The sequence below is a fragment of the Spea bombifrons genome, chromosome 9, assembly GCF_027358695.1.
Source record: "Spea bombifrons isolate aSpeBom1 chromosome 9, aSpeBom1.2.pri, whole genome shotgun sequence".
Classification (NCBI taxonomy): Eukaryota; Metazoa; Chordata; class Amphibia; order Anura; family Pelobatidae; genus Spea; species Spea bombifrons.
The window spans coordinates 29,276,904-29,301,780 of NC_071095.1; the positions used below are offsets into that span (position 1 = coordinate 29,276,904).

General features: G+C 39.8%; 1 protein-coding gene across 1 annotated transcript in view; it reads left to right on the forward strand.

Annotated features, from left to right (window-relative positions):
- Window positions 1–24,877, forward strand: part of AKAP6 (A-kinase anchoring protein 6) — a 46,860-nt gene that overhangs the window by 9,335 nt on the left and 12,648 nt on the right. Inside the window, exons 4-8 of the mRNA XM_053475222.1 lie at window positions 599–721; window positions 1,164–1,260; window positions 2,195–2,349; window positions 12,284–12,423; window positions 12,564–12,684. Coding sequence (XP_053331197.1) covers window positions 599–721; window positions 1,164–1,260; window positions 2,195–2,349; window positions 12,284–12,423; window positions 12,564–12,684 — 636 coding nt within the window. The remainder of the gene's footprint in view (window positions 1–598; window positions 722–1,163; window positions 1,261–2,194; window positions 2,350–12,283; window positions 12,424–12,563; window positions 12,685–24,877) is intronic.

Consider the following 24,877-nt stretch of genomic DNA (forward strand, 5'->3'; position numbering starts at 1 on the left):
ACAGAGGGAGATAATGAAAACACACACATCGTATTCATACTCATAAGTTATAGTTATTAGATATGATGTGAGTTCTAGGCAGCGGCTGTCATGGGGAACTTAATAGAGATTTTCAGCTATAAAACAGAAAGATAGCTATCAAAAATACAAAGTGTGAATTTACATATTTATTTACAAATGCAGCAATCACATGCCTAAAATTAGGGATATCCCAAAAATGTCTCCCAACCTTTTGGAGTTGTTTTTGACAGCTTGGGTTGTATCAGGAGAGGCTGTTTATACATGGATATTATATTTAAAATAAAATAAGTATTCCAATATGTCGTAATAGTTTGGGTTTTTATGGGACACATTTTCTAGAACACCAATTTCCCTTTATCAAGTCTCAAGCAACACATATTATTTATTTCTTTTCACTTAAATAAACAGAAAAATTGCTCTAAATCCTAGTCCAATAATAAAAATGTTACCACATACGACATACTTGGCATTTATACCAAGGATGGAATGAATATTTGGATTTTATCACCTTAAGGCACCAGGTGGTGCTGTTGTCATGTACTTATTCTTTGGCTAATTAGTTTATTTTTTTTTTTAGGGTTTTGTATCCAAGCTTGACCGATTCATTCGCTGGTTACAAGATGCTATGGAAGCCACCGAGAACTGGACGCCTCCCCAGCCCGAGACGGAGGCGCTGCAGCAGTACCTGCACACTCACTTGGTGAGCGGAGGGCAGGGAAGACAACAAACTCAATTAAAATGCAGTGTTTTTTGTTTTTCCTATGAAACCTAGGAAATCGTTAAGTTTTATAGACATTGCACTGGATGCATACAGTAGTGAAATCTCTTGGTTGGTTACTTATAACCGGGGATGTCATTGGAAAGAAAATGGTCCGTATACCGTGGGTGATTACCATGCCGCCAGTGATTTATCCCTTTTTAGTAAATTCCTAAATCTAACAGCAATATGTTACACACGTCCGAGTCTAAAAAAACTATTCACTAATCTTTCTATCACTAAAATGGGGCAGCCGTTTATAGAATATCCGAGGACCAAGTAATACATTGTATTACAATGTGCTACATCCCCTGTTAGGTGTAACTGGACATTATTGAAGATTGTAGGATCATCTGCCCTCATGACAAGCTTTGGTTTCTTGTAGAACTTTAAGCAGAGCGTGGATGATCACTGTGCTCTTAAGGACAAGGTATTGGAAGAGGGACACAGGCTGATGGAAGTGCTAGTGTCACACAGACCAGGTAATACCTCTCGGAAAGATATCCAACACCAGTGGCCACTTCCCACAGAGTGGCCAATTCCCACTTTGTATTAACAAATACTCCGAATAGTTTCTATATACTTGCATGGGGCTTGGCGGATTTTAACGGTGTTATCTGGTATAGGTATATAAATGTAGTGCCTACAACCAAGCCTTTAACCCTAAAGTGCCCAGAAAGGCTTCTTATACCTGTATCGGTTTGACCAGCATGCGTAGGTGACTTTATAAGAGGGTGAAGCTGGAAGTGCCTGCCCTTTGTGTAGAGAAGGAATCCCAGCTGTGACTTGTTACTGAAGCATGTAATTCTGTATGAAATAGTAATGAGCTACAGGGAAGGCACACAGAGATGTCAAGTATCATACTGTGTGTCAGTAAATAACAAGCTTCTTTCTGATGTATTATTAATATTTACATTAACACTGCGACCTCCATTTACTGCCGGAGAGCCAGTTACCTACACATCTTGTTCCCCGTGTCACCAGGTTCTGTTTCACACGCATTATCCCCTCTTGCACAATATGTAATATAAACTGTTAAACAGTTCACTAGATATGTTATCACAGGTTACACAAACAGAACTTGCTAACCATTATAATTCATTGCCCAATCTTGCTTTAGACATTCATCAGATAAACAAACAACTTTGTAACAATTCCTGCACCTATACATCATATACAGAGCCCCTGTAATGGACAATGTACATTGAAACAGATTGACAATGCACAGTTCCAACCTAGGACCTACAATCACAACACAAAAAAGATTTTGCTGTGTCGTAATCACAGTCTCCTCAATAAAATATTCTCTCCCGTAGTGCATGTTTTTTTTTCTTTGGCTCGTGTGCAAAAACACTGTACCCCATAAAGTACATTCGTGATGCCTTCCTTCCAACTTTGTATGGCTGTTCCGTTCAGGCTTTCTGGAGATGTTGGAGATGATCACGTCTCAATGGAAAGAGCTACAGAAACAGATACGGAGGCAGCACGGCTGGATTATGAGTTCTCTGGACACCATCAAGGCAGATATTCTGCAGGCAGATGGAGATGTCGAGGAAGAGTCCAAAACACAGGTAAGAAATCAGTGGATCCAAAGGAGGTACATAGACTGGACATGTCACATAGCGAGGACAGGCAGAATGGAAGGTCCAAGGGCATTCCCATGACATGGACAATTGTTATTATTATCATTTATTTATTAAGCGCCAACAAATTACGCAGAGCTGCATAATTTAAATGGGGCCTTATGGTACTTTTACACAAAGTTCCTGGCACGAGTGATGGCCTTTTGAGGGACCCGCTCATGAGCTTACAATCTAAGGTGTCTATTAAAGTGTTAATATTGCTATTTTCCCTGTGTGCAGGATACAAGTAATTTATGTGTGTTTCCTTGCACACTAGTAGTTACAGCACCAGGTCCCATGGGTGTAGAACAACACAGCTATAAAATATTTGTTACCCTAATAAATCATAATAACTACTCCAATATCTGACACATTTCATCACATGACTGCATCTAATGAGCGGCTTGACTAATTAAGAAAAAGAGGGTGGGGGTAGCAGCACTGCTCATTAGCTGCTACCCGCAGAGCATCTCATACTATAAGGAGCCTGTGTACAAAGGTACGTGGGTACATCGAGATATGGCAAGAGCCGTGATTTTTGGGGTTTGTTTGTTTAACGCTTTCAGTGTCAGGAATATCATAGTTTTGGCTGAACCATAATTTCTACACAGGGCATGGCTTACCACCCAATGTTTAATATTGAATTATTTGCAGTTAAATGTTGTCTTGGAGCTGGCCTTATTAAAAGTATTTACATAAGCTTCATAATAAATTGCTAAAAGGGTAAACAATGAGCACCCCGAGAGAGAGAGGAGGTTCCACTATGTAATGCCATTATCCACCGGGCTTGCCCTTCTTTCCGCCGATTGCTGCACGTTCAATCGCCTCGGATTTTAGTGGGGTCTGAAATCACAAGAACAATGCCGGTGAAACACGCAGATTCACAGTTGCCATAAATCGCACAACTTGTGAAAACTCTTCATGAATTTCAATGGCTCTCTCCGGAATCAGAGGCGGTGAAGGACCCCGGTGGGTTTCCTTTTTTTCCCGAGAAGGGCTGAGCTGGCCTTTCAAACATTTACATGACTACCTGGTCATGAAAATGTTCACCTAAGGAGAATTCTCAGGCCAAATCAGTCAATTGTGAAGTTACCCCATAGATGTACGGAACACATTTACTATGGTTGGCAGCCGAGTCTACTAACAAAAGAGTTAAATTGTTCGTCGACCAAAAAAATCCTTGGAGTGCACCGTTTATATCCTCCCAGGATAGATAATATATTTTAAATATATGCTCACCAAACAATACCACGTCATTAAAGTTGTACAAACACACTCGGCTCTCTTCTCTCCCGGCACCCATAAAGCTTTGTATCTTATTACTTCTAGCATATGTTCCTGTTGTTGTTGATGGTGCGGTGTTTCCTCCCCTCTCCTCCTCCCTTCTGTCCCTGCCTAAATGGTCCCCTTCAGAGCTGTAAAATATTTTGAATGCTGATTATTTTGTCCTGGAATGAAAATGAGGAGAAGCAACAGCCGTCCAAGAATTCCCTACCTGGCCAAAAAGCATAATAGATTAAAAAAGCCCCGTAATCCGGAATCGGAACCGGGCCGGGTAAAATGCTACGCCACGGCTCTCTATGTGGTTTAGCGCTGTTGGGGACACCTTGAAAAATACAAAGGGATTTAATGATGAGGGACAGTAGCCCAGGGCAACGAGGCAATTTGCCTAAAAGTCGCAATCATTATGTAAAGCATGATTTTTTTTATTTTAGATTTTTTGGGGAAACAAATTGAAACACAGAATTCATAACAGAAAGTGAAATAAAATAAAGAGGTGGTTCCACAGCCAGTAGACATTAAAGGTGATGTTCCACTGGCTCTATTGAATGAAAAGACGGCACTAAAAATATTATTCTTGGTACTGTTAAATGCCTAAACCCCTCTCATAAGTATTTTCTAATTCCTGTAAATTTTACCTAATGCTTCTTTTTCAGGGATTGTTTATTTGTCATGTGATACAAACACAGGCACTGATAGGAAAGTAAGGAAATGTTGTACTGATACTGTTGTACAGGCAGTGCTGTAGCGATACTCATATGTGATCTTGTTACCGTTTGCTACCTATTTCTATTACTGAGTAAGGAGTAATAAATGTAATCTATAGAATTAACGCATTTTTTGTTACCTGTTTTCTAAAGACATATTTAAGGCAGCTAAAATGCAAGCACCAAGTTGCATGCAGTAAAAGCCATTGGATTTCATGCAAGATTTTAGTACATGCAAATCAGTGCATATATTTTTGGAGTCTACTCCATAAAACATAACTTTTAATGCAATGGCTATAAACTGTCCGAAAGAAATCAAGGGAAAAAAAAGGAAAACGTATAGAAAAAAAATATGTGTATATTCCCTATATTCATTACTAGCCTCCAGGTAACGTGTCTGACAAGGTATCAATCGAAGCTCCAAGCAGCCAATATAGAGTATAGATGGAGAAAAATCAAAGAAAGTAGTGTCCATCAGACTTTCCCTAATTGGAATTAAAATAAAAACTTTCCTTCCAAACGCGCAGAAAATAGAGTGCGTCCCACGCGCGTTTCACCGGTCAGTATCCCGGCTTAGTCAGGACTTCTGAATAGGGAAAGTTCAGTTCTATTCCAGCATGACTGTGCTGAAGAAGAGCGGAAGCTGTTATAGCTGCAAAGGGGGGACCAACTTCATTATAATGTCTATGTATTTAGAATGCAATGTCATAACCTGCTGGTGGAATGATCAACTGTCCCAATACTTTTGTCCATATAGTGTATAAGGGGATCATGTTTCAGAAGAACACTAGGAAATCGACTGTTTTAAAGAGCTTCCTACCTAACTGTAATACTCTCAGTTAATTCCTATACTAGACACGATTGCCTGCCCCTTATATTGGATCAAAGCCATACTAAAGCAACGTCCTCTCATCCCCTGCACTCGCCAGGGACAAAAACGTTTCCCGTTTGTCTCCACGAAACCCTGCAAAAAAAATCAGCAGCTGTGAAGCAAACCAAAGAAAAAAAAAAGAATTCTATAACAGGCAGTGAATTTCTCTTCCAGAAATAGTTTAATTACACTTAAAAATAACATTTTTTAATTAAACACTCAGGTAAGCAGAAATTGATTTGAATTAAAAAAGGAAAACAATTAGACATAAAAAAAACACCCTTCCAAACTGATCTGCAGTGGGAAATGACAGAGCGACGGGATGGGATGTAAATGGTAAGATGATATCTTGCTCCTTCCACCCCTCCTCTTGCCAGAAAGTCTTCCACATTCCGCACTCTATTTTGTTTTTTTTATTATTCATCGTGGGGAATCAGGATGAGAAGACAGAGTCAATACTTTCAGCATTTTAATTAAAACCGTTAGCGGAATAAATCCATTTCATTATCAGTTAATGAAATACAAGGTCATTTTACCACGTGCGATGAAGGGGAGGTAGGGGATAACCCTTACAGTACCAGAAGGGGCAGTAGTAACAATCTGTAGGGTCCTGATAACAAAAAGAGCAGAAAATATACAAAAACTAATATGAGTATTTGGTGGGAGAAACCCGCATAAGTTCTGATCTAAAACACAGTGTAACCCCTAGTTTTGTCTTTTAGCATCTGAGAAAACACCATAACCAAATGCAGCACTTGAACGATACATGGGACCCTTCTAAATCAGGAGCATTTCTAAATATTAACCCCTAAATCTCAAATCATGCAGATTCGATGTAGGTGCTCATCAAATGGCTCTAGTACCGGCTCCTCACCTGTTGTCTCTGTTAGTCAATTCGTTATGTTACATACTACTTGTTATGTCCTGTCTACCCGTTGTACAGCGCTACGGAATCTGATGGCGCTATATAAAACAATAAATAATAAGATACAAAAACGACAATTTCCTGTCCCGTACAGTCTGAAGAATGAAGAAATGGATGGGACTGCTGTTAAATTCCACAGTTTGTGACCCCCCAACCGCCTCTGATTTTGGTAAAATCCAACCCTGCATAGATTATAGAGCAGGGATTATAGAAAATATAGCCGTTTGTTTAACTTTATATATTTTTTAAATTAAATACGGTGTGCACACCCCCATTTATGTTTATTCTATAACATGAGTATCATGAATAGACTGTGTTTTTCCCCCTATGATCTATGACAGCATGAAAATTCATTTTTTTCTAATACTGTCTAATGGTTGGCTAATTAAAGTGTGCATGTTAATTAAAGCAGAGGCTAATGTTAATTACCTATATTAATGGGATTCTGCATTGCACCTGCCTAAGATGCTGGTTTCATTTTTCAAAATATCTCAATTAACGCATAATTTCTGTTTCTTCTCTTGAATTTGAATGGAAGAAAGGACCTGTTAACCTTTTCCTATATCTTTGCATTTCCAGTATGCCAGAGGTTGCTCTGATTTTTCATAGTGATATATTTATGGAGAGTGATGCCCCAATCCTAACATAAGGCAGCCTTTCTGAAAAAGTGTAATATACTCCATCGCCTATTACCAGGACCCATATCATATTCTCTGGCTTTATTATATTCATATTCCGCTTCTCTACCACCCTCTCGGTACAGTAAAACTTAGGTACAATACAACTCAGCGCCTGATGGATAAACTCGCATAACAGAAAGGAATTGGGTACTCCGTTATACATCCCACATAATGCAGGGACAGCACTTTACATGCACCAACCAGCAACATGTGAAATGTATGAGTTTCATCCAATGTGTTCACCCTAATACCCTTTGCCTATCATCCAAATCCTGCACACATAATCAAATAACAAGCAGCATAGTTATGCTGATAAATCTTGACGTATAAAATCCTAAGAGTCCTGCGTTTAACGCAAAACACATTTGGGAGGTAAAGCATCTGTCCCTCCAAGTGTTCATTTAGAACAATATGTTAAACGTTTGGTTTACCCAGAATGACATTTATTCAAACCTACTGAAAGTACTTGCACCTCTGCCTGCTTTCCCAAAACAACCGCTAATAATGTCCAATCTTAATATTCCTATTGGGTCAATTTGTTTGAGTTTAAGCCCAATACGTCGCATATAAGTGATCCAGTACTTTTTTTTACTATGCTTTTGTAATATACTATCACTGTTAAGTAAGTAATTTATTAATTTATTAATAGCAATATACAACATTGCATGTTCCTTATTTTCTTAGCCATGTATTTTTCTATAATATAATATAAGTTGATACCTTTTATTAGAAAAATATGTAAAGTGACATACAGTTTTGGGACCTCTGAGAAAATTTCCATCTGAAGAAGAGCCCTCTGAGGTCCTGAAAGCTTATGTTACTTTACATATTTTCCTATGTTGGACGCATAAAAGGTATCAACATCAACTACAAACTCAATTTTCTCTTGAGCTAATTTTTTTCTTTACTATAATATGCGATATTATGCTTGCTTTACAACAAAAACATTTCTCTGTGCATTTACTGAAGACTATAATTATATAACATATATATATATATATATTATTTATATATAATTATATATTATTATGTAGAACAATGCTTGCTTCTTGACACTCCTGTTGTCATTGGTTTAGGGGTTAGGAGAAGATCATATTGCAGTTATAAGGTGATGTATGCTTCCTACTTTAATTTTTCAATCCCAATAGCATAATTCCCTAAGAAATCCAAGAAGGCATACATAAATATAAATCAACCATGAATCGAAACAATATTGATGTGTTGGATGAGAAAATGTTTCAAAGGCATCTGTATCTCCGTCCATCTAAGGGAGGGACCTAAGTTTTGAAAGTTTGCAATTAAACTCTCAGTTGGCCAATAAATGGTATCATTTTAACCATATTCAATCTAAACCTATATTCAATCTAACCTTTCTTCAATCTAAAGATCACAAAGTGTTGTTGAAAAGCATTGCCAGTGTGGTTAATGGGGACTGGGGCGGTAGCCTGTCTGTAATTGCTGGATGTCAACCTCTGTGTTTCTTGGACATATTCTGAGGGCAGCAGAAGACTTTTTGAGGTCTCTTAAATCCTGTTGGGCTGGAGGTGAAGTACCTGACCTCCTGGGACCTTGTAAGTAGCTGCAAACCAATGCTACCCTCTCTCTCTTACCTATTCTGTGGAGGGGCCCAAGGTATTTAAGTCACACAAAGTATTTGTAACCATTGTGTCCAACTCCCACAAGATTTGGGAATCATTGGCCCTTTAAGTCACTGGTCAATGATATTTGAAGGAACTTCAGACTTGAGGGCGTTGGTAGACCATGATGAACCATGGCAGGTTTTCATAGTATAGAAAAATAGAAGGGTTTCTTTACCATCAGGCTAGGGGCCATGTTATAAATTGGAATATCACATGATGTGTTTTACTTAACACTTTCCTATTAAATTCTTGGACTGCCCGGCAGTCATGCCCAATGGACAACCCAAATCCTTCCATGAGAGGCACTGCTGTGCTACTTAAGCATTGCACGCTTTACATTGAATTCATGTCTCTTTTCTAATTTGGCGTGTTTGATTGGGCTCTGTTAATGCAAGTCTTAAGACCTTTGACATCAGGTTTGATCACCTTACTATTGGAGATGCCATAGGTCATCCCAATATAGGGCATCTTTCAACACTGGCTAATTGTCATATTCTATAGCACGAGATATATTGAGATTTAATGAGATGAACAGTTTGCTTGACAGCCATAAAAATATAGATTTCTTAAGGGTGGTTTTCCCACAAACCATTAATTGAGCCCTCTAGTAGGTGAAGCAAATACAACCTAGCCATTTTAGTATTTCCTCACATAAGAACAGCACAAACTTTCAAGAAGCCTCTTCAGGTTATATGGCAACAACCAATCAAAAACAGTGAGGCATTCCCTGACAAATTAAAAATGAAGCAAAATATAAAACGGGGAATATAAAACCCTTCTGGGAATGTTTTGGGCATTCGGCAGCACTATGAATGAGATTTCTAATGATGTATTTAGTTAACAACACAAAACTGTTAAATCAGGTGGAAAACCATTTTGAAGCATGCACTTACCAAAGTATGCAAAGTTCTAAGTAAAATACTGTATTTTCCTGAATAAGATGTTAAAAAGACTAAGGAATGCTCATTCACATTAGGCAATAAGTCATTGAAACCCCACAGACAGTCCCCCACCCCAGCAGTTTAACTTAGAAATAAGAAATATTTCCTCTTTTTCATATTTCCTCCACCAGAAATCTGCTACTTCCCTTCCCCAGAAGGATGCGAAATTTAATATAGCAAAAGGCATGCTCCAAGCCTCTGCATTATGCATCGGGCCTCTGTATCTGAACGTATGTAAATAGCGTTTTATTTAAAACATCTGTCCGCAGTGGGATAGATGAATGCGCGTGTCTGCCATCCAGCTGTTGGCTTTTAATGCTTCGAATAATAATAAAATAAAACTGCCTGAAGAAATCCTCAAAACCCCCAGGACAGGAATGCAACTTTCAGGATCAGACCGGTGGGAGTTCAGGACAAAACTGTGTTGGATTTTATTAGTGGTTTTCTGCTCCCACAACATTTATTTAAAAATCAACTGTACCATCCATTTTATAATCGGCTCCACAGCGTATGCGATGTAAGTCAGGTTTATAAGTATAAAATAGTGCTGTCTTACAAGGTTCTCCCTATCATTACACATTACTTATTGTGCTGAAAGAGCATCTCGGACCAGGGGCGTAACTAGAAACCGCTAGAGCCCCTGTGCAAAAAAACCCCAACTTCACCATGCAACATGTCCCACAGTGCCAGTCTTGCCTCCAAACAGCTTGTGAGTGCCCCCTTTACCCCAAACAGCTTATCAGTGCCCACAAACAGCCTGCCTGTGCCGTCATTGCTCCAGCTTGTCAGTGTCCCAAAACAGCTTATCTATGCCATCTTTGCCCCCAAACAGCTAGTCTGTGCCATCATTGCTCCTACAATATTGGACAGCGAAAAATGTTCAACGACGACTGAAAATTGGCAATAGCGTTAACGTACCTTAATACATCTTGGTACAGAAGTAGAAGAGGACCCTGCTCTTGTGAGCTTAAAAGTTTTTGTTTGCTTTTTATATGATTAAACCTTCAGAGCAGTCAATAACATTACAGATCTGTTAACGCTAGGTAAAAATTAAAGTATTTATTATACTTTAGTAAAAAAAATATTAATTGCATGCGCATTTACTAAAGAGAAGGGGCTCGGTTTATTTGCTTCTCATACTAGAGAGAGCAAAATTAATGTTTTGTAGAAGTAGGACAGCACCTTAAACAAGTACATGTTAAATTGAAACATGCAGTATGTATTTCAGGCGTGTACCTTGCGGCCACTGCCTGCTCCTGTTGTGTCTCCCTGAAGGGGGAGGGTGGTGGATATGTCTGCCTGACTGCTTGTATCACCTACTGCCTACCCTTTCACCTCGGATTGTTGCTGATTGACCCTTCGTCGTTTGTCTACTCTTTTGACCCCTGGGCTGTTTGCTTGGATATTCTTGTTGCTTGCTGCCTACCTTTGACCTTTGGCGTGTTCCTGGATATCCCGTACAGATCTGCCCTTTGCACCTGTGCCACCTTTCTACTGTGCATGCCTTCTCTACTGTACTCTACCAGTGGCTATGTACTACCCCTGCATTCCAGACTCCTATTCTGAAGATGTTGCTAGCCGGACCCTTACAATATGTTGGCCATCTCAGAGGTGTATTTTAGCTAGATCTAACATCAACTCAACCCTTGTGACTTTGACTACTAATTTATTTTTAGTTGACGTTAATGGGGCAACCTTTCATTTTTTGTAGTAGTAGATACTTAGCAGCTTCTTCATGATATCTGTACCTGTTACTTACCTGGTATCAGCTTTCAGGGGTCCATCGGTGCAGCAACCCAGAAAATATAAGGGGGTAAAATTCTGGGCTGACCTTGAAAGGCAGATTAATTAAACCTTGTTTTAAGCCACGACTCCACACGGCTGTACGGACGGGCAGGGGTTAACAGATTAGATGACACAGAGATAACACTTTCACTCAATGGATGAAGTCATTCATATAGTTTATTAACCATATTAAAATACTTGCATAATAATCAGCAATAAAAGAGCAGTGAAACATATAATACTTACGTCCCTTCCTGCACTGGAGACCATACATTGTACAACAGATGACAGGGACAACAGCGGGTCTGTCCAATAAAACTGGTCAGGTACACAGGGTCACGGAATTGTTATTTACACTCATTCACAGAAAGCTGTCCCCTGTTTTATTAGCAGCGGTACGACGGCATTTAAAGAGAGTTGCTTAGCAGCTCTGCCTATTTCTTTCTGAAAGCCCTATGCAAAGCCATGGGAAAGGTAGAGGGACATCATTTTTTAAATCCTAAATTATTTTCAAAAATACATTTTAGCCTGTTCTGTTGTTTTCAAACAGATGGAATATTTGCATGCAATTTGTGTTAAACTCACCCAAGGTTGTGAGTTACCCAAAGGAGCGTACTTCTAATGTAAATCCTGGCTAACCTTGGAATACCATTAGAGAATATTAAAATACAGGCCACCTTGGCTCTTGGTAAATAAGCCTCAAATTCCCAGTCTAATGCGTGCATACTGAACACATCAAAAACATGTCAGATGGGCATATTTACTAATATGTTTATTTAGCCACTGGTGGAGATTATCAGTCTACCTGCCAGTAGAAGTAGTAGAACAGCTTACATCTGATCAGGCCACTTGTTTACCATTACTTAGCGTGGGTCTGGGTTTATCCAGCTGCCCTTAGATGGAGTTTTTAGTTGAACTTTATACCTTTTATTGGTCCAACACAGAAAAAAGATGGAGAGTCACATAAGCTTTTGGGTCCTCTGGGATCTCTTCTTTATATGGAATGAGACAGGATACAGCTACATTCATTTTATCTCTGTCTTTTTACAACAGAATGGACCACAGAGCTCAATAGAAGCCAAGAGAGATGCTGTATCGCAGATGTCACTGCAGCTGAACAGTACTGATTATTCTCCGAGTCCTCCAAGTGGTTCTACCCAAAAGCCCTTAGAGCTCAGCCTGAGGAGTGACAGGTAAGAAAACCATCCTTCCTCTATCATTGTATTATTTTACCAGTTCGGAGACACACAATGCATAAAGTTTTCCGTGTTGACAGTCATTGGTTTAGAGATCTTGTGAATGAAATTCTCTTTTTGTGCCCTTCTACCGTTAGCATGCAAGAGATGGAGGCAGAATGTGAGGAGTTCTGGGACTGGTTGCTAGACATGGAGGCCACTGTGAAGAACAGCCTTGGGCTGCTGGTATCTGAGGATCAGCATCTGCAGATGTGCAAGGTTTGTCCCTATAACTTCATTTTTGAAGCTGTCTGGTAGCCTTCAGTATCAATATCTATCCTATCCTCTATCCTATTAAGTTATGTAAAGGATTTCAAGGTAATATTTTACAAATGACAAACTTTTCCCTAAGCCTATTCTTAATGCCTTTTGGACAACAGATGACAGGGACAACAATGCAAATTAGATGTTGAGTATAATGATTATTGTCAGTCAACCATAGGTGAGATTGAAGTGCGTTGTACTCCATTAACAGATGACCATCTACTTGATTAAAGCATTATCTGCATTGATACACCCTTCATACAGCCCTATCATTTCAACTTCTTTGTCTCTCTCTCTTCAGAACATCACTTTCCACAAAAACACATAAAGTAGTCCTTCCAATATACATCTCAAAATCAGGCTACATGAAACTAGAGAAATAAAATAAGTCCATGAGGGTTAATATGTCTTAATTCTGATGATGATGTTTTCAACAGTGGTTTTTAATAACCATCGATGACATTATCCGTGTTCTTGTGGATTTAAAAAACAAAACAAAACGGTTTTGTTTTTTTACTGTAAAATTAAATAAACTTAATGACAAAAGTACTTTTACTGATAAAGTTAGAGTTAAACCAATTTGGGACAGCACAGACATAAAAGCAGGAGGGGACATGTGGCAGAGTGGTTTCAGAATGGGTGGGGGCGTCTTTCATCTGAAATACCAACCTTCCATAAATCACGCTCATTTAGGCAATTTTTATGGGTGTAAATCTATAAACTGTCATGTCGAAATCACTGGGAACATATGGTATATTTCACTGAGCAGATTGCTACTCATAAAATGTAAAATTGATAACTAGCAACAAAAAATAGAGCAGAAAAAAATGATTTTAATGCCATTAAATTCCCTTGGACTCAGTTCGTTTTCCCTGATTTCCACCTTTTTATTTATTTTTATTTTTACACGTCTATTTTGCAACAATATCAAGGTGAGGTGTTTCCCCCTGACTGCAATACATGTATTCAAGGCCATTCAAACTTACCTGGAAGTATTTTCTTAAAACATACAATAGTTATTAGGTATAAAGAACAGCAAAATACAAGACATTGAAAGCACACTGGACCACTTTCATATTTGGTGCCAAGAAGCCATTTTGGTTCCTAAATCAAGTAGATTTTAGATTACACCTAATCATATGAAAGTTATATATATAAATAATATGTAAGAGGTATGTGGTGTAGTGGGACAATGTCCTAGGCTCTTGGCTTGACTCAGGGCAGGGCTCTTAGCCATCTCTCAGGATCTACCTGCGCTTGATATCTTCTGACATCACTTCCTAGCCTCAGAGCGCCATGATGCGCGTGGTAGGAATTACTATGAAGGCTGGATACACACATTATCAGCATTGTATATTAGCTCATACAGGTCTCCTTTGATCTTCCCAACCGTCCCATCAAACAGTCACTCCTCCCCTGACCCATTGCCCTGTATGGGCTATGTTGTGCATCCAATGAAGAAGAATGCAGTAGGTACTTCATGAACAAAATATAGTAATCGGATATCACAATGCTGGTGCCCAAAATATCTATAATTGAGATTCTAGATATCCAAAATTAATGGTGTATATGAGCCTTGTGGGCACTATTGGCAGTAACATATTAAAATTGGGCGCTGCCCTTAGCTTGACCCAGGGCAGCACCCCCTCTGAGGTCATCTGCCGCCCCATTGGACCTGTTGCTCCACCTGCCTATTCTGCCTAGGCCAGAACATGCAACCTAAGCAGGACAGGAGGAAATTAAATGCAGCCTTCATCTTTACAAAGGGCGCAATATTTTTTAATTTTATTTCTGGAGCCGCATTCGTAACTCTTGGGTTCTCTGTGACTACCTGGGGCATATTCTCAATGGCTATGGAACATAAGCCTCCCTTTCAATCCTCAAAGCTCCAGTTTGTCACCCCTAATAGCCTATTTTCTTCCTCCTTATAGTTGTCCTTCAGCTCCACCACTGTCTTCTGCAACCCACCACATATGAATTGCATACTATTAATTGCACAGAAGATTAAGGAGTCTACAACGTGACACGTTTTACACCATTAAAAGCATTTCCTAAGGAGGCACGGGAATTTAAGCAGATGGCCTGTAGTGAAGGACAAAGGTGGGGTAGAATTAGAAGGTTTTGGGTGTGTTGAAGACATTTCTGAGTTATGCTCAGATTGTGCTAGTGCTGGCAGTGCAGCTATTTCACGGACGGGGAGAAGGGGGTATGGGGGGGAGAATGTACCCGCACGCTGTGCTAATTACCATGGCTCTCAGACAAACCGGACTGGCCGCCTGCCCATAGGAAGTCTCTCTCCGCTGTCACCTCTTTATATTTGGCACTTCATTCCCGACTCTTACATGAGGTCAGACGGTCACAGTTGGTTAATGCAGAATAGTTTAAACACCTGTACGCTTCTATCCACTACCAGGAGTTATTTTTTTGTTTGGGCTCTTTTCCCACTGTCATTAAGTCCACAGCGGCAGGATTTACTTTAATCTCATACCAGGTGTGAGCGGAAAACTTCAAAGCGACAGTTACATTTTTCATTGTCCTATTTAATTTAAATCACATTCTAAATTGGAGTAAAATGAATATCTCACATATCCAGACAATAGATCTGTTGTTTCTATAGCAATATCTGTTATTTTTTTCACTCTGCTAATCATCATTCAATTGTAAATATATGTGTGCAATGGCAATGCAGCTATAGTATTACTCTTATTATTTGTTACTAATGCAAGTTATTAGAGATCACAGCTGGAAAAAAAGGGTATCTAAAGTAGAAAGAGTGACATCACAGCCGCCAAATGATATATTCATTCATGTATGAAGCCAATTACTGATGGCGGAGCCGCTGAGGCTTCTCTCTATGTGTTGTGTTAGAAAGGTCTTTGGAAGCCGAGTCGGAGCATTTCCCAGTGTGGCTGCTGTGAATGGGACACAAGGACACAAAAGGAGCTCTGTGTGCAGTGGGGGTAACCCTCCAGAAGATCACCCCAGCAACCAGAATGCACACAGAACTTCCTTCAAAAACCCGACCCATCCATCACAGACTCCGGAAGAATCAGAGACAATCCCAGGGCAGCGAGCTTAGGACCACTCTAGCCTGTTCTCGCAGCGCTGATGATAAATTAGGGGTATTCTGCGTGTAGCCTGATAGAGAGGCCTCTGTCTGATCTATCTATCTATCTATCTATCTATCTATCTATCTATCTATCTATCTATCTATCTATCTATCTATCTATCACCAAAAGTATATGGCTTCCCCTGCTAATTATTGAGTTTAGGTGTTTCAGCTACACAATTTGCTTTCAAAGTTGTATGAATTGAAGTACATGGGCAGTCATCTCCGTAGATAAACACTGGCAGTAGAATGGGTCATACTGCAGAGCTCAGTGCCTTAAAATGTGGCACTGTCAGCGGATGCCACCTTTGCCACAAGCCAGTTTGCCAGGAGAACGCTACATACATACCAGAATGGATAGCGCTTCCTGTTTGGTACAGGAGGGATAATGGTCTGGGGCTGTTTTTCAGGGTTAGGGCTTCTTAGTTCCAGTGACAGGTAATGTTAATGCTACAACATACAAAGACATTTTAGACAATTGTATATTTCCACATTTGTGTCCATAAAGAGATGGTTGGATGAGTTTGGGATGGATGAACCTGAGTGGCCACACAGAGCCCTGACCTTAATCCTACAGAACACTTTTGGGATGAATTGGAAAGGAGATTGCGAGCCAGATCTTCTTGTCCAACACCTGTGCCTGACCTCACATATTCTCCATTTTGGATGGGCACAAATTCCCATAGGCACACTCCAAAATCTTGTGGAATACCCCAGTAGAGTGGAGGCTGTTACAGCTACAAAGGGGGCACATTAATGCCTATGGTTTTGTAATGAGATGTCCAGCAACTTTATATAGGAGTGATGGTCAGGTGTCCACATACTTTTGGTCAAATAGAGTATATTATAGTGTTGGTGTCTTGCTGAATCCACCTGGTGAGTTGCAGCCTTCAGACACTAGGTGGCGCAGTTAGCTGTTCTCCACCTCTCTTCATAGCTTTCCTGTATTTTTTTTTATTTTTTAACACATTTACCATCTATGTCTCTAGCAGATAAACAGTTAAAAGGCACAGAAAACAATTTTCTGTGTAATGTTGAAACACGTTCTAATATATAAATATTGCGAACATGGAAATTGCCCCCTTGACCAGTCCAACATTTTTCAAACAGGCCCGACTCTCAAAGATGAAAGCACGGTGGGGTCACACATAACATAGTAGTTATAAAGGAAAGGCACCGGCTGAGAGGTGTGAAATGTGAAAGAAATAAGGTGAGATTGATAGAGTGGGGTATGATGGAGTGAGTATGTTTTAGTGCAACTGTGTGAGAAAGTGTGTATGTGTAGCTGCGTGTGTATGTTACAGTAAGTGTGTGCGTGTAACTGTGCATGTATGTGTTATAGTGAGGATGTGTGTGTGTGCTAGTATGTATGTTACTGTAGAGGGGGGTCAGGGGGCCTAGGATCCCCTCAGCTGTACCTGCCCCACAGTAATAGGCGAGCTAGGAAAATCCACACCTGGTAATATGCATAAAGACTTAGGTGGTTCACCTCTTCAAGAAGATCTTGCAGGCCTTTTGGCCAGGAAGGTAAAGAAGGTTCACATATGACTTTGTGGAGTGGCACCCTTGAAGTGGGAATGTACTGTGGCTCACAAAGCAAAAAACTCCTGTTTCCCACATAAAAGAACCGCAAATCAGGCTTCAAAAAATTCTCTGGATGCAGCCACATCACTGGTTCACTATGTCTCATTTTGATGACTACAACCTACCCAAAATTAGTATTTACCACCTTCGAAAGACTTTATGCTGGATGAATGTAGCCTTTGTATATATACATTAATGTCACCCAACATTTCATTTTTGGGGTGCAGGTAGAATTGGAGTCACGGTTCCAGGTGCAGCCAGGTATAAAAAAGATTTTACTGTTTGCGGCCACCTTGCCACCTATTGAATTGGAACGGCAACATATCAAGGAGCCGGTCAGCATAGATCCTCTGATCTCCCCAATCAGTCTACCCATTGTACAGCGCTACAGAATATGATAGCGCTATATAAAACATAAATAATAATCGTAAAAATATGACCCCCACTACCTGCAGTGGAGGAAAGTACGCGTGTATTAGAAAACAGGAGTAGATCGTGGTTAACTTTGCTTAAAAGGTTTAGTATGATTCTCCAGGATAGGAGTCAGTTATGCACCCAGTACTAAACAGGTTGAATCTGAATGTCTGTATAAGCAGCTGGTACACTATTACATTTCACCAGTATGGCTGAGCATGATGGGATATGTAATACTACATTTTAAGATGTTTATAGATAGTCATCCTTAGCTTTACTCATCATTTATCTTTCTTTTCCCTCCACATCTCTGCGTCTCTTTCTCTCTGCGTTCGTTGTTCCCTCCTACCCAACCTTCTATTTTGTCCCACTGCAGGGGGCTTTAAAGCCAACACAATTCTCCTTTTTTTGGCTGCGAGTTCCCCTGAAATGTAATTATGTTCTAAAATGTGGTTAGTATTGCAGTAAATATCGCGCAGAGCTTCCAAATTACATTTGGGGTGCAAAGGGGATTGAATTTCATAGCAAGTTGACACTCAATTACATTTTCCATATATCTTGCATGTAAGGGGACTGACTGTGTTAACCCCTTGACTTCCCAAATGGGTAAAAATGCATTAGATTGTTCTATTAAACTATATAGGGAATACAAATGTCTCGTCTATGAGGTGATAAAAATCTATAGGGAGAAATTACTTAATCCATGATTATCACTTATTTTCCTGTTTATAACTCTACATAATTATACATATACATTAAAGGACCCCCCCTGATTTTAAGATACACCTGTGTTAATGACATCAGAGGCACAACATGTACCTCTCCCTTATTACAACAAATTGTCTTGAAGGGCCTTCATCTTCATGTATATATATTCTGTTTTGTGGATCTGAATGCCTGTGTCTCTGAACATGTGTGAAATCAGTTATGTGCAGTTATAGTATGAAGGTGGAATCTTTCTGGGCTTGACCCGGAATCTCCAGGTGATTCAATGTTTCCCTGGGTCTCGGGGTAACTTCTCTCTGGTCATGATGAGGGTTGTATGGCCACGCCCACTTTCCCTCCTGCCTAGTACTGTCTGGGGCTAGCTGGATAGATCCAACCCTATGCAGGTGGCTAGCCCCACCCCCATTAAGCCACTCCCCCAAAACAGGGCAAGCTCCGGGTATCCTGACCCCGGATGTTCCTCCCAGGTTATAAAATCCAGGTGCCAATTGTTTGTGTAAACTAGTTATATGATAAAACCGTGCACATGCCTGGGAATAAATAATTACAAAAATCATTAGCAGCAGATGACATTCCTATCGGCATCAACGGATAAACCGGTGCACCAAGAAGCCTTTAAAGAGCCCCATAAGGAAATCCAACGGACCAAATATTGTTGAGACGGATGTGCACAAAGTTAATGACATTCAGTATATCATAGAAGTATATAGAGAACATTATTATGTAGCAATGGATTTCACTTTCTTGATGATAATGTTCTGATAATATTGTTGAAAGCAGTACGTTCTGAATATAACAGGATAGCTGGATCTCTTAACTCAGCACAGAGTTACTCTCCTCTTCCAAAGTGGGATTTAAATGGGTTCTTATTCACACCCTTGGAGGGAATAAAAAGGCCATTTCTTCTATTTATAGTCCCGCAGACGTGAGAACAATCCTGCCCCTTTTCCCGACCCCCTCCCTTCTTCCTTTTCAGCTCAGGCTGCTTGAGGGATTCTGGGGTTAAGTCCGCTGCCCACTGCGGTGATGTAACTCCGGCTTTTTGTCATTTATATTCAGCCCAAAGAAAACAATTTTCTTGAATAGACAGGCGGACAATAATATTGTTCAGGGCTGATTTTACTTTGGACTTGATCCAAAATGCTTACAGGCAGCTCAGATCCTCAGTCCTTCGCTTGCCATGTTTTAAGCTTCCTCTACACTTGTGCCTCTCCTTCTCACAGTGCTCTACCTCACTCACTCTCTCACTCACTTTGCCCTCACCACAGCTCCAAATCTACATTTCTTTTCTCTCTGATACATTTTTTTATTTACTAGGGCCTCGCTTTACCCTCAATAATGCATAATGCTTGTTTTCTGCCCCTTGTATTTCTTTTCGCTGTTATTATGGATGCAAATACAAGGAATGCTGGTTGTAGCTCATGTGAGATCATCGTCACAAGCAATAGGAAAACTATTGATCAGCCATAGCAGGTTGTAAGCTCTCCTTGTCAGTGTCACCCTGTGACGAATACAGCTCCTATCCCCCCTTTTTCTTTTCTTGATCCATTTATCCTTTCCTCCAATGTATCTACTTTCATTCATTCTCACTCCCTCAGTCCCCATCTTGATCTGTTTCTTTTTATCTCTCTCCATATCTCTCTTTCCCACTCAAGTTCCCTCCTAATAATTTTCTCTCTCGCATGCAGCTGTATACATTTTGCAGCTTACAGCAAAATATTTCGATCAAGTTTGCACCCCTTTTTTGATACTAAATTGTGTCTTTGACTTGAGACGCTTACTTGATTGCAAAGACTGCTACAAGGTCATATTAAGGTCGAATGCATTGCATTTTACAGCAGAGATGGATAGTCACAGGCAGCAGCCTACAAAGCTCCATTCGTTACAAGCAACAACTCAAACAGGTGAAACCAGAGGAAATCTGTACTAAATGTTCAGCTGAGTACCCCCAGGAGCGCCTTGCCTTCCCCCAGTAACACACTAACACACACACGCACTCACTATTACATATACACCCACTCACAAAAACAAACACTCACACATACACACTCACTCTAACACTCACACGTATATGCTCACATTAACACACACACACACAAGCTCTCACTCTAACACACATGCTAAAACATACTCACTCCATCACACCTCACTCAATCACAACTCATACATCATCACGGCTCACACATCATGGCACGTCGTCACACATCAGAGCCTTACCTTGCCTGGAGTCTTTCCTCGCTATTAACGCTATAAATTGAAATAAATATGAATTTATACAGATTTAAGAGTCCTCCGCAGATATGATGGCACTGTATAAATTAATAAATAATAATTGAAGATTCTTCTGCTAGTCTTCCATAGCTCACGTATATAGCATTTTATTGTATATCATAGAGCGGAAAGGCGAGTGGTCTCACTCTATTAAAGGTCAGGGCAGACATAAGGAAGGGCTATGGGATTTTGTAGAGTTATTGATTGTGACCCTGCGGTGGCTCCTATACATACCTTTCTGTATTGTTCCATTCCTACAATGTATGTATCTTGTATGAGCATCAGGGCCTGATTATTTTACCAGTAAATGGCATATATCAATGATACGCATGTTGCTGGTCACTGTAGCTGGAATTACAAGCCGCACAGACTTCAGAAAGAGGTGTACGCTAAGCATTTTAGTCTGCTTTTTGTAAAAGTACCATTGGTACGCCACCAGAAAGGCTGCTTTGACAGTGAAGAGTTAATCTTGTTAAGATTTGTCTCACTATATTTTAGGCGCAGTAGAGTGAATCTTTGCTGTGTTAGAATCGAGCACCCAGCTTCGTTGTTTTGCCTAATTAATGAGGATAATATGCTCGGCTGCTAATGAGTTTATTAGCAAACAATATGCCCGTAACTGACTTAAGCAGCTCGGAGTTTAAAAGGATGGCTTAGCGTTTCTTCCTATCGTGATGGGTAATGCTTTCAATGGGGAAGCTATGCATTCAGGTGGGTGGTTTGGTTCTGAGACAGGGATTGGCAGGAGTCCAGGAGAAGGACATGAATCTAGAGGTATAAACTATCTGTAATTATTATTTATTATATTTATTAGCCCAACACAAAGATTCTATTGTGTGCAATACTCTAACGTTAGTGACCAGTGACACCTGACCTTTCACAGCGGCCATCTATTTTTTCCTGTGGTTTATATTGATCTCTGTGTAGATTGTTATTATTATGTATTGTCATATATAGCGCCATCATATTCTGTAGCGCTATACAAGTAGTATATAACATGACAATTTGACTTATATAGGTGTGGAGGACCTTGCTAAAACGAGCTTACAATCTAGAGATGTCTCCTAATTGTTTTCTGGCCCGACCCTGCCTTCCAAAATTTCAGCAAAACCTCTTTTATGAGGAACGCTGAGCAACTCACTAACCAGACCGTGACACAAAGTTTACAAGTTTGGTAACTAATTGCTGGGCTATTCTGTAAATTACGAGCTCATTTGGTTTCCGCAAACCGTTATCGCATCACTAACGGACTACCCACGGAGCAAACTGAATCCACAACTCATCAGCAAAGCTCCTGCTTTATTCACTAAGCCCTAAAAGTAAAACCAAAGTTAAAGCCAAAGTTACAGTTGACCAATGTAAGTTCCATGATGTATCATACCTGTAGCATTGTGTATTATCCTTTTAATACATATATTGTGGCATGTTAGGGCTGTGACAGTCATTGTTATACATGTACCATGGCGTGTTACCATTGCAGTAAAGGTAGAAATCTAGTAATGACTTGATTCAAGGAGAGCCACATTTCCTCTGTAACTAAGGATACTTACTGTAGGATAGCTGGGTGTTACATCTAAGCATCTGCAGCAAAAAAACAGTGACTGAATCTGTTCAGTGCTCCACAGCACATCACTAACAAGCAGACAGGCTGGTATTCCGCCATCGTTCGAACATCAGAAGTCTGATTTTTATCAATACCGGCGCTTACAAGCCACTGGAAGCAGCGCTCCATACACGGCAATACCAAAGAAAGTCAGGGAGCAGTACTGTTACTTTTTATTTTTGTTTTGAAAATGTCATTTTGTTTTAAACACAACCTTAAAAACATTGTAACTATTTTACAAATTAGCTACTCGGCCTCACTATATATATCACTATATATATTTTTTTGCTAACACCTGTATACACCTGTTACATTTCAAAGCCTCATAATAAACGCATAGGCATGTATTTTTGAAACGTATCTTTGGTTATTCTAACTCTTTAACCCCTTGAGTATTGTTATAAGCAATATTTTAGATACGAAACATGTTACAATAAATAGTCCCTCTATGTCATATAATTTAATGTCTTTTTTATGTAAATTATAGGCCATATGTTCAATCAAGTGTCTTAACACCTCTGAGGTTTCTGCAAACTTAAGAAAATATATATATCTTTTAAATATAGAGCGTGATTTAATCATATCACATTTTATACATGCATTGGTTAAAAAATGATGTATTATTTTACATTGTTTAAAGAGGCACCTGCACTATTTTTATTTACAACCAATCTGTTGAAAGACAAAGGGTCCCATCATTGGTGTTCAGAGCAGCCTCCGGCACAGACCTAATCTGTAGTATTTCTATCTATTAATTCATCGAAGCTCTGGGGAGAGTGTGATACATCCTATTCTCAGCTACTGGCCGGATATGGCTGCCGTTAATATATACGATCCCTCTGTATTCACAGGAAAAGGCTAGAATATCCAGGGATCGAACCAAGAATGAAAGAGAATGAAAGTGAAGCAAAACGTGGAGGAACACGGGTACAAAATAGGGCTTATGGCAGACTGTAGGGGCAAACTTAGGCATCACCTTAAAGTAAATGAGTAGAAATAAGCTAAAGGGGGCAAAACAGGACACCTTTACAATACAATGAGCTTGTATATAGATTGAAAGGTTTTCTCTCCATGCCCAGGCGTTATTCTGCAGAGATTCCTTTGCAGTGTGTGTGTGTGTGCGTGTGTGCAGATGAGCTTTGGTGTGGAGATGCAGACATAAAGGCCCTTTGTTGGCTTTTGAATAGAATTAGGCATGGATTTTAAGAGAGCCCACCGCGGAGGGAGAGCTGCAGTCGTCAACCTCAGCCTCCATTATATGCTAGAGCGATACGGCCGCCTATCCTGCCATGAATATGTTTAGCCCGGCTGCTTTGAATGGAAAGAGAAAAACCCAAGCGAGAGTGGAAACGCCTCACTGCATAGATTGCTAGCTCCATGGGACAAGAATTGCTCAGAATTTTTTTTTACAGCAGTGCATAAAACAAGAAAAAACTGTATTTTCCACTGTAACAGATGGGTCTTTCTTTATAAAAGATTATTTTAATAGTTAAACAGTTCTTATGATAAAAAGGGGGGGGGATTGCCAAACATAACAAGACATTTACTTTGCTATTTGTCATAGATGTAGCCAGGTAGTGGCTGGAAAAGATTAATGAGACAGTTAAGGATGGTTTTCAACATCTTTACCACTCAACAGTTTAAAATTCTCTTCTGAGATAATACAGAGTAATATTATTCTAGATTTTTTATGCGCTTTTGGATTATATGCCTTTAAAATATAATCTCTTATATTTCCCTTCTTTCCTTCTGTGGGAAGACACGTTTGAGGTTACGTCCAAAGAGTAATTCTGATGCAAACTGGTAAAAGTGGAGCAGCTACCATAATAACCAATGCAAAATCTCAGGCGACTGCTCCTTTTTGCCACGTTGCACAAGAACTGCTCTTTTTATGGATCCCAATAACCCAATATGCTTTTTTGCTGTATCTCTACTGCGGGGTTTGGCATAACACATTATGTCAATGACTTTTCCAGCAGATGAAAGGTTACATTCTTAGTTTCCTTTTTGAAAAGGATTACAATAAAGCACAGGGCAAGGGGTCTCTGTCCCTACAGCCACCCTGTGAACAATAACTCACAATGAATGTCTTAATTCCCCCCTTAACCTCTTCCATTATTACTGTCTTCTCTGCCCGTCTCTCCCCCTCTCCACTTTCTTGCCCTCCTCTTGTTTTTTAGATTTTTTTCCTATCCTCATTGCTTTCTCTCATAATAAGCAAAAGCTCTCCATTGAAATTCTATGGAGGTCATAACCCTTCTCTCTGGGGTTTCATTTGGCAGATCTTTTGAGATATAGTTAATTTTGATATACCCAACAAATGGCGAAGGAAAGATCCCGGGATGGGAAGGCAAGGCTCATTTGTCTCTCTTCATTTATGATTTTAAACTCGTTAAATATTTTACTCTTATATGAACCAGTTTTGTGTTGCAATGGCCTTT